This window comes from Trichechus manatus, unplaced genomic scaffold (genome assembly GCF_000243295.1).
Source record: "Trichechus manatus latirostris isolate Lorelei unplaced genomic scaffold, TriManLat1.0 scaffold00329, whole genome shotgun sequence".
NCBI classification, from domain to species: Eukaryota; Metazoa; Chordata; class Mammalia; order Sirenia; family Trichechidae; genus Trichechus; species Trichechus manatus.
In genome coordinates, this window is record NW_004444265.1 from 213,155 (window position 1) to 224,780 (window position 11,626).

General features: G+C 36.3%; 1 protein-coding gene across 1 annotated transcript in view; it reads left to right on the forward strand.

Moving 5' to 3' along the window:
• LOC101341140 (uncharacterized) overlaps positions 1–11,626 on the forward strand; it is a gene marked incomplete at its 5' end in the record, with an annotated part of 300,061 nt that overhangs the window by 100,560 nt on the left and 187,875 nt on the right. The window contains one exon of the mRNA XM_023725574.1: positions 11,465–11,599. Within this exon, the coding sequence (XP_023581342.1) occupies positions 11,465–11,599 (135 nt within the window). The remainder of the gene's footprint in view (positions 1–11,464; positions 11,600–11,626) is intronic.

The following is an 11,626-nucleotide window of genomic DNA, read 5'->3' on the forward strand; positions in this document are numbered from 1 at the left end:
CAAGAATGGTTCAACATTAGAAAATCAATCAACATAATCCACCACATATATAAAACAAAAGAAAAGAATCACATGATCATCTCAATCAACCTAGAAAAGGCAGTTGATAAAGTCAAATACTCATTTCTAATAAAAACTCTAAGTAAAATAGGAATACAATGGAAATTCCTCAAGATAATAAAGGACATTTATGCAAAAACAATAGCCAACATTATTCTCAATAGAGATAGGCTGAAAGCATTCCCCTTGAGAACGGGAACCAGACGAGGAGGCTACTCTTACTTAACATTGTACTGGAAGTCCTAGCTAAGCCAGTAAGGCAAGAAAAGGAAATAAAGGGCATTCAAATTGGAGGAAGTAAAACTATCCCTACTTGCAGATGATATTATTCTATATATAGAAAATCTCAAAGATTATACAAGAAATTTCCTGGAACTAAGAAAACAGTTCTGTAAAGTAGTAGAGTACAAAATTGGCATACAAAAATCAGTTGGATGTCTCTACACCAGCAAAGAGAACTTTAAAAAGGAAATCAGAAAAACAATATCATTTACAATAGCCACCCAAAAGATAAAATACTTAGGAATAAATCTAACCAGGGACGTAAAAGACCTATACAAAGAAAACTACAAAACACTACTGCAAGAAACCAAAATAGGCTTACATAAATGGAAAAATATACCATGCTCATGGATAGGAAGACTCAACGTTGTGAAAATGTCAGTTCTACCCAAAGCAATCTACAGATGTAATACAATCCCAATCCAAATACCAACAGCATTCTTTAACAAGATGGAATAAATAATCACCAACTTTATATGGAAAGGAAAGATGCCCCGGGTAAGCAAAGCATTATTGAAGAAAAAGAACAAAGTAGGAGCCTCACACTACCTGATCTCAGAACCTACTATACTGCCACGGTAGTCAAACAAGCCTAGTACTCATACAATGACAGACACATAGACCAATGGAACAGAATTTAGAACCCAGACATAAGTCCATCCACCTATGGACAGCTGATCTTTTACAAAGGGCCAAAGTCTATTAAGTGGGGAAGAGACAGTCTCTTTAACAAATGGTGCGGGAAAACTGGATGTCTATATGTAGAAACTCTGGTGGCATACTGGCTAAGAGTTCAGCTGCTAACCAAAAGGTTGGCAGTTTGAATTTACCAGGTGCCTCTTGGAAATGCTATGGGCAGTTTTACTCTGTCCTATAGGGTTGCTATGAGTTGAAATTGACTCAATGGCAGAGTCTGGCTTGTTGTTTTTTGGTATATGTAGAAAAATGGAACAGGACCCATACCCCACACCGTTCACAAACACTAACTCAAAATACATCAAAGCCCTAAACATAAAACCTAACACTATAAAGATCATAGAAGAAAAAATATAGACAATGCTTGGGACCCTAATATATAAATAAAACATCAAACATAACTAAAAATGCACAAACAACAGAAGATGAACTGGATAAATGGGACTTATGCTCATCCAAAGATTCTCCAAAAGAGTAAGAAGAGAGCCTACAGACTGGAAAGCACCGGGTTAGCGAAAAAGAGGAAGACTGTCAATGAGATGGATTGACACGGTGGCTCCAACAGTGGGCTCAAGCATAACAATGATTGTGAGCATAGCGCAGGACCAGGCAGTGTTTCATTCTGTGGTGCATGGGGTCACTGTGAGTTGGAACAGACTTGACGGCACCTAACAACAACAACAACACACTGGAAAAAATTTTTGGCTATGACATATCCGACAAGGGCCTAATCTCTATAATTTGTAGAAAACTTCAACACCTCAACAACAAAAAGAAAAACAGTTCAATTAAAAAATGGGCAAAGGATACGAATAGACTTCACCAAAGAAGACTCTTAGGTGGCTAACAAACTCATGAAGAAATGCTCGCAATCATTAGCCATTAGAGAGATGCAAATCAAACTACTATGAGGCACCATCTCACCCTGACAATAATGGCACTAATTAAAAAAAAAAACAAAACAGAAAATAACAAATGCTGACAAGGTTGTGGGGAGATTGGAACTTTTAGACACTGCTAGTGGGAGTGTAAAATGGTCCAACCACTTTGGAAAACGGTATGGCACTTCCTTAAAAAGCTAGAAATAGAAATACCATATAATGCAGCAGTCCCACTCCTAGGTGTATACCCTAAAGAAATAAGAGCCATAATATGAATAGACATATGCACACCCACGTTCACTGCAACATTATTCACAATAGCAAAAAGATGGAAACAACCTAAGTGCCCATCAATGGATGAATGGATAAACAAGCTGTGGTACATACACATAATGGAATACTATGCGACGACAAAGAATAACAATGAATCCGTGTAACATCTCACGACAGGGATGAGTTTGGAGGACATTATGCTGAGTGAAATAATTTTGACAACAGTGTGGGGCATATGTGTAATAGGAAATAGAATTAGTTAGATTGTGATGAGGCTGTGTTAGATTTTTGCATTTGATGCCAAGGAATTGCAATTTATATGGTAAATATAAAATTGTAATATAATGTAAGTTAGGCAACAAATAGCCTACTAAGCAACAAAAAAATCACATTATACTCAGCCAAAGTTTCTGGAAACTTTTTGTCCACTGCCAGAGATAAGTAAATTTGTATTACCTGACTTCAGAGCAAAAAACTGGGCACAAAGTATTTTGCGAAAATCAAGCAAGATTTTCCATATGCTATATAATATTTTTATATTGGAATTCAAGATTAATACAAGGAAATATGAGTACTTGACTAAATATGCCCCTTTGACAGCCAATAATGAACTTCTCTGTCAGATATCATTGATGGTCTTGTATTTTAAGATTCTGTATTTATCTTTGATTTTTGGCAGTTTGACTATGATATGCTAGGTGTTGTTTCCTTTGTATGTTTTCTGCTTGGGATTTTCTGAGCTTCTTGGTTCTGTGGGTTTGATGAGTTGCATGAGTTTTGGAAAATTCTTAGCCATTATCTATTCAAATATTTTTTCTGCACTATTCTCTTTTTATTCTTTCAGTTCTCCAATTATATGTATGTTAGATTGTTTAGTATTGTTCCTAGGTGTTTCATGTGCAGTGTGTGTGTGTGTGTGTTCTTTCTTTCCTTAGTGCTTAAGTTTGGATAATTTCTATTGACCTGTTTTAGAGTTTACCTATCCTTTTTTCTTCTATGTCCAATCTGATGTTAAGTCCATTCCATAAATTCAAGTGTTCTGTTTCTGTCCTAGAACTTTAAAAAATTTCTTTGCTCAAAAATTCCATCTTTTCACTCATTATTTCCATCTTTTCCACTAATTTATTTGTCCTAACTATAATGATTGTTTTAAAGTCTTTGTTAATTCCAACATCTAAGTTTTCTATGGGTCAGTTTCATTAATTGATTTACTTTTGTCTATATGGGTCACATTTTTCTAATTCTATGTATGCCTCATAGATTGTATGAAAGACATTATGTATAAATGAATGGTAGACAATGATGTAGAAAATACATATTTTCCTCAAAAAAACAAACAAACAAAAAAAAAAACCTGTCTCTGTCAGTCGGTGATGGTGAGGAGCTGATCTCTACAATTGTGCTAAATTGGGTCTGGGTTGCAGCTTTAGTTTGTTTCAATTCGTCACTTGTTTCAAAAGTTCTGAGGTGTAAAAGTTCCCTGTTTCCAGCTGAATTTGGGAATCAAGCACCATGTGACTGTGAGATCATGCTCTGCTCTCTGGCCTAGTCCTAAGATTTTTGGGCGCCTTAAGATCTTTCCTTGCCATCCAGCTCTGTCCCAATTGCCCACACACAGTTGAGCACTCCATAAAGTCCTATAGGTGACAACTGGTGAACAGGAAGGACTCACTCTGTCCTGGGCTCTTACATATTCCAATATACCACATTAGTCCATGATTATTAAAAGTTTAGACAATTTCTTTCTATTCCCCTGCAAAGTCCTTCACTCAGTAACAGGTCTGCTCCTTTACCCATCTCTCTTCACAGGGATTAAAGCTGCCTCTAGTCTTAGCTCATATGTGAAGGGCTTATCCCTCTTCATGAAGAGTACTCCTTTGGAAGAAAGAGCTGAATTGCAATGCATAAAGTAAGGGTGATACATTTGATGTTCCATATCACAGAGATTTGGTTTCCCCTAGATTTCTTTGTATACTAAAGCAATCTAATAGATTCCAAGATATACATAATTTTGTAGTTTAACTGGTGGTTTTGTTTTTTTCCTTTTTAACTTATTATGGTGGGAGTGATGGTCTTTCATGTCCATCTCTGTCATAACCAGAAGCAAATGCTGAAAGCCCCGTTTCTGAGATCACATGATCAACATTTTCAAATTATAAAAGGAAAAATTCATCATCACAAAAAACTCAGAAACTGAAAAAAGAAAAACGAAGAATACTTGATGAAGTATTCTTTTTGCAAGACTACCCTAATTGTTTCTCTATTGCTATTGCTCCAATTTAAAAGTACTTGGTGTCCATGTGGAAAGATTTGCTCTGTCTTCCAATCCTTCATGCAACATTTAATCTTCAAAATTCTTGTTTGCTTCCTAGATTCCTGTTGTTCTCCACCCTCCCTTCCCATGCACCCTTTGGGATATGGAACATCAAATGTATCACCCTTTTGTTATGCAGTGCAACTCAGCTCTTTCTTTCAAAGGAGTACTCTTCATGGTACTAAGAAAATAAAGGGCATTTCAATTACCAGGTTTCCCATGATTAGATGGCATTGGGAGCTGGGGAAACCTAATATACTTATTTATTTTAATATATAGTATTCAATAACAAAGCTACTGAAATATTACTGTGGAAATGTCACATCATAGGTTAACTGGGCTGTGAAAAGGATCCTCTGAGACATACAATGAAACGGTGATCTTTTCTTGCCAAAGAGGAAGAAAGTGTGTCCCAAGCTACACGTTACAGAGTAAAAGATCTCTCTTACATCATGTAGCAAGGGAAGGGCACTAAAAGAATAAATAAGATAAGACAATTCTTGTCAGAGAAAGTAAATTTCCTTTTTCTAATTTATGACTCTTATCTTCCATTACAATCAATATAGGTGACTTGGTTTGGTCTAGTTCATATCCTTATTTATTTGAAGGGCTGTCAGGGTAGCTGCCTGGGATTCCTCTGTCTTGTAAGATAGAGGGGAAGTTTGTTTTATGAACATGAGAGCTGGTAGCACATTGACATTGCTACAGATGAGGAAGTGCTACATAGTGGTGATATGTTTGGTAGCCTTGAACCCCTCCTCATGAACAAAAGGAGGCTGGTGTTTTCCATGTCTCTAGATTTGTTTTAACCTTAAATCTGCCCTTTTCCTCATTGTTAAAATAAACTATAAGCTGAGTCATCTTAGAAGTAGGTGGGATAAAGCCTTAAACATTAATAATAATAATAATGTGCATTTCATATTTTTGGAGCATTTTTATATGTCTTATATAAGTTGGTTATTGAGCCAATTTCATGAGGAAGATAATTATATACCTGTTTTTAATGATGAAGAGACTCAAGTGAATGGAAACTTGGATACAAAAAGCAAGGTGGCATGCCCAAGGTCACAGCAAAGTTCATGATAGAGCTGGGTCAGTGTTGGTCAAATTCTTACTTCATGTATTTTGAAATGTACCACTGAATAAGACCAATTTAGAGTAGGAGGGACATTAATTTTCATTTCTATATGCAGGAATAAAAATAGATGCAACTACTGGTAACAAGTTTTCAGCTTCATTTTAAATGATGCTCCAAAACAGGTTGCGGACTCCATTCTTCCTCCTCCTTCTTCTTCCCCTCCTCATTTAGCTTTTATTTTCTTATCACAAAGGTTACTCACAGCCAGCTAGCCAAATGAAAAGTATGGCTTGATTAAGGATCTCTTTTGTCAGTAATTTGTGCCTAATGTTTTTAGCTTTCCCATGGGCTGTTGTAGAAAATGGTAAATCTGGTTTAAATGAAACCTGATCCTGTTAATGGTTTAAGAGCAGCTGCCACAGGGTTATGGTATTTTTCAACAGATGCTTCTGTTTCATTTTAAACCTAAACAAACTCTTCGAATATTTACATAAATTATTGAAAATATACCCTCACATTTTTGGCTATATATATATTGTTATAAAACTCTTGGGCAAGTCCCTATCTTTATCTATTTCTAATTATTCACAGAAATCCAATGTTATATCTTTTTAAAAATTATTCCCGTCTTCCATTTTCATACATACATATATATATATATATATATATATGTGTTCCATCTCTACATCTGGGGAATCTGGGAACTCGAACAATGACTTGTTCAACTGGATCATTTCATCCATCTTCATGCCTAATACCATTTAGCACTGACAAATTGTATGCACAAAGATGTGTACTATAGTTGTTAACTGAAATAAACAGTCACAAAATTAAATGGATCTCTATTTTTACTTGAAGAGGTGGACTTTGTAATAGTAATCCGAATTATCTTTATGCCTAGAATTAGTTTCTCTGGAGTTTGATAGTTTGTTCAACCACTTTTGTGAAAAGCATGTATTCTGTGCACAGCACCTGTGCTGGGTATATGGATGATACAAAGATGAATGACAGGCATGTAGAACGATGATTAAGACAAAGGATAGAAATAGCTATACAATAGCTCAAGCAAAAAAGGAGTGAAAGTCTAGAAAACCACACTAGTTAACATGTTACAAACTTGATTCCTAAAACTCATAAAACGAAGTGCAGAATCTTGAACTGGCAGGGACAATTTCATATTTTTGTTGGGTTACATTTTCATGGTGGTGTAGTTGCTCACCACCACCCACCTGTCAATTTGTCGTACTGTGGTGACTTGTGTGTGACTGTGACGCTGGAAGCTATGACACTGGTATTTCATTACCGGCAGGGCCACCCATGGTGGACAGGTTTTAGTAGAGCTTCTAGACTAAGACAGACTAGGAAGAAAAGCCTAGCAATCTGATTCTGAAAATTAGCTGGTGAAAACTATGGATCAGAACAGAATATTGGCCTACTGGACTCAAACATGCTTACAATTGTGAAGATAGCACAGGACCAGGCAACATTTTGTTCTGTTGTACATGGGGTCGCCGTAAGTTGGAGCCAACAATATGGCAACTAACAACATGGTCACTCAATTACTTGGGCTGGAAGGATTATTTATGTAAATACATTCAAAGGGGAGTTTATAAGGGCAAACAACAAGAGTGCGGATCAAGTCTTTGCTTAATTCTAAACTGTCTGTAATCATCACTGAATATGGTATGTTTCTGGAAATACAAGCCTCCCGGTTTTCCCTTGTTAATATCTTTTCTAGGAACTTCCTCCTACAAAAGATGTGAAACCTGGCACAGCTTTCCTGTTTGAACTCTGTCTCCTTCATGGGACCTATGCTTCCCTTGACCAGGTTGTGGGCTGGGCAGCCTTCCCTTTGTGTGGTAACAATTTTGACGTAGTGGAAGGAAAATTCAAGTGTCCTCTTCTCCGAGGACAGTATGATCAGAGATTTAGCAACTTCAGGACAATGGAAGATATGATTTGCCTGGACTTGGACCAATGGCTGTGCAATCTCTATTTTCAGGTGTGCAATATGATTTTGTAAGTCAAAAAAGAATTGAAAAATATTCAAAGCTGTTTCTGTCTAGCCTTTGGCTTTCTTTCCTGTTATTGAAAATTTCAGTAAGTATCATAAAATTGTAAAAATCATTCTTAGTGTTGATTTCTGATAATGCAGATTAAATTCATGCCTAGAAATAAGAAATTAAATTGTAGAATTAGCAGGAAACTTAAAGATAATTCAATCAAACCCTGCCTCTATTTTAAAAACGAGCCAGGTCTGCTCACCAAGTCCCCAGGTCTTCAGTTCTGTTGTTGCTAGGGAGCCTGTCTCCTTAGTCTCATAACCTTGGGCACAGGGCTAAGGTATGTCTCCTCAACAAAAGTACTTACTGTCTATTGTGTCTTGGGCATTATCTGCTTTAGGGATACCAGAGATAAGATGTAGTCTCTACCTCCATTGCTTGCCATCTGTTGATGAGACACACGTGTGTTCATACAAAAGCCAGCTAATGACCCACATTGCCGTGGGATACAGGTGACCTTCACAAAAGTGTCTCCCTTTGCCAGACCACTTTGAAGCACGCTGTCTTGTTTACCTCAAAATGTCTCTTTTTACCTCAGAGAGAAAACAAAAATAAAATACCCACCTGAGCACACATCATTTATTTGTGTATATTCAGCATTCTGTCCATTGTCTAGTCTAGTCTTGTAGCAGACATGTGATTGCATAAATCTTTTTTAGACTGCAAAATTAAACAGCAGGTACACAAAGAGAAAATGAAGACATACATGAAGTATAAAGCATTCCAATACATTTTTTGTCTATTTGTGTTCTATATGTCCAGTTTTTCTCTTCTTGATTACATTTTTCCAGGATGCCTGTAATACAAAATGCCATGATTTTTCCTCCCTTAGCTAAGAATTTAATTTTTTTCCAAATCTATCTATCTACCTACCTACCTACCTACCTACCTATCTCTTTCTCTCTCTATCATCTGTCATCTACCTATCTATCTACCTACCTAATTGATGGAACTGTTAAATATGGAAATTTCCAAGAAACTTACATGGATTTGGCCTAAAATTCAAAAGCTAGGTATCCTTCTTATGTGAAAGTCTTCCTGTTTCCTAGCTATTCTGAATAAAATTAGTTAACATTTTTCTTTTAGCTAATTCCATTATAATGTTTTGCTGAAATATCTTGTTGGAGCAGTCTAGGTGTACTATTAAGAAAATAACTCACATGTGAATATGTGCCTTTCTATTCATTCTGGAAACAGTGTCATCCTAAGCTAAATCTGACTGTCCATTAGAATCCCATGGCGAGCTTTAGAAATACTACTGCTTGGGTCCTGTGCCCAGAGATTTTGATTCAATTGTTTTGGGGTAAGCTTCAGAATTTATTAAATGCTTCTAAGAATTAGAAACACTGATACAAATAAGCTTGAAAAGGAAGACCATTATAAATGAAATCTAAAGGCACTATAAAAAAAAATCACTCAAATTCTGGAGAAAATTATTGAAAACCTATAATAAAATTTAAAAAATTGATGACTTTAATACCAAGAGATTCACAGCCTGAGGGAAAACACGTTTTTATAAATGTGTAAGAGCCCTGGTAGCACAAATGGTTCGTGCTCATCTACTAACCTAAAGATTGACAGTTTGAATCCACCAAGTGGTGCTGCGGAAGAAAGTCCTGGCAATTTGCTTTCTTAAAGACTACAGCCAAGAAAACCCCATGGAGCACCGTGAGTCAGAATTGACATGATGGCAATTTTTTTTAAGGCATCTATAACTTTTCACTAAATTTTCCACTAATCGTTACCTAAAATTCAGTGTTCTTATGGCATGGAGAATCAATTCTAAATTTGATTCGTAAAAGACAATTTACATAGTACTAGTATTAATTATGGAGCCCTCGTGGCGCAGTGGTCAGGAATTAGGCTGCTAACCAAAAGGTCGGCAGTTTGAATCCACCAACTGCTCCTTGGAAACCCTATGGGGAGGTCTCCTCTGTCCTGTAGGGTCCTATGAGTCAGAGTTGACTCGATGGCAATGAATTTGATTTTTTTTGGTTTTATATTCATCATAAAGAGAGTTTATATTTGAAATAAAAACAAGTGATACTTAAAATTTACACAGTCAAGGAAAGTGGTTGTTGGACAAATAGAATAATACGATTTCATCAAAATCTACTTGTATTTGATCATGGTACTAAACTTTTTCTCTAATTTCCTATTTAAAGAAACAATATGGAAAAAGGTAATATTATTAGATTGGTTTAGTGGGTAAGCTCGGAGCTGCTAACCGAAAGGATGGGGCCTCTGTGGGAAAAAGATGTGGCAATCTGTTTCTGTAAAGATTACAGCCTTGGAAACCCTAGGGGTAGTTCTCCTCTGTCCTCTAGGGTCGCTCTGAGTTGGAATCAACTAGACAGCAACGGATTTGGTTTTGGGTTTATCTGCAGTGCCCACCGATCATTATGTATTATAAATGGATACAAATGTCTGTGAGCCGTCTTATTTGATAGACAACAACAGGAATTTTCTCTTTCTGTATATTGCATAGGTGCTGAGTGAGCCTCATTAATAAGAATAGTGCCATTATGCCAGATGAGTAACCTTCTGATTGTAAGGCAGGATAAGTAGGAATGTAGATGCTTCTCTTTCGTGAGGATACAAGAGTGCGGATCAAGTCTTTGCTTAATTCTAAACTGTCTGTAATCATCACTGAATATGGTATGTTTCTGGAAATACAAGCCTCCCGGTTTTCCCTTGTTAATATCTTTTCTAGGTTTTTAAACCTTATGTAAATATATAATATGGTTTTTTCCATGAACTCATATCTTATACCATGATGCTATTAGGGACAGAACTCAGGCTGATAGTCCTGAGCCTTGTTAATATCTTTTCTAGGTTTTTAAACCTTATGTAAATATATAATATGGTTTTTTCCATGAACTCATATCTTATACCATGATGCTATTAGGGACAGAACTCAGGCTGATAGTCCTGAGCATTATGGAGGAGGCTGGAGAACTACTCTGATTCAGTAAAACCCCCAACACCCACAGCATATGTGTAAAGATGCAAGAGAGTAAATAATGCAAGTAAAATAGCCTATAACTTTACTTTTCCCAGGAAAATCTTCCTGTTAGTTCCTCACTTTTGTGAATATTTCACTTCCTGGGTCATTGATTGTTTCTCCCAAGCACTTTATTATTAACACTTTAAACAGAGGAAAATTGACAGAATTGCTTAGCAAACACCCATGTATTCATTACTATTACCCCTTGTTGTTGAGTCGATTCCGACTGATAGGGACACTACAGGACAGAGTAGAACTGCCCCATAGGGTTTCCAAGGAGCGGCTGGTGGATTTGAACTGCCAGCCTTTTGGTTAGCAGCCTGAGTTCTTAACCACTGCACCTGGTTCTTCAATTTCGTCATCTATTTTGAACTTAAAATATTATCCCTTGCATATAGTACATACCGAATCTTTGTTAATTTCATTCCAATATGAATTTTAGACAGATGATGTTATTTGGAAGAAGAAAACAAAGAAAATTATAAATTAAAACAAAAGAAAGATTAATAAATGTATAGAACAAATGGCAATATCTGAAGCAAGTATGCAAACCTGTTAATAGAAAAAAATGCATTCTTTGTAGGACAGCCAAACAAAAGGAAATATAAGACTTGGAAAACTGAATTCATAATTGACCTTTTGGGTTTTGCAAATTGTTTTGTTGGTCATAGAGAAAAATTAACTGTGTGTGTAATATTTTCAGAAGTTTAGATAACAGATTTATCTCTTACTAGGTAATTAAACTTCCTTTGCATTTGGATGATCAAAAAAAGCATGAAAAACATATTCAACTTTCACCTGAATTTCCAGTTCATTTCATGGCTGAAACCGAGAAAGCAGAATCAGACATGGAAAATACAGCTGGACTTGAAGAGAAAGAAACAAAGAAGAATACTCGTGCATCAATGGATGGCCTTGGTGGATCCTTTGTGCACTTTTTCCAGGGTTAGTTGACTTGTTCTTCACCTTTCT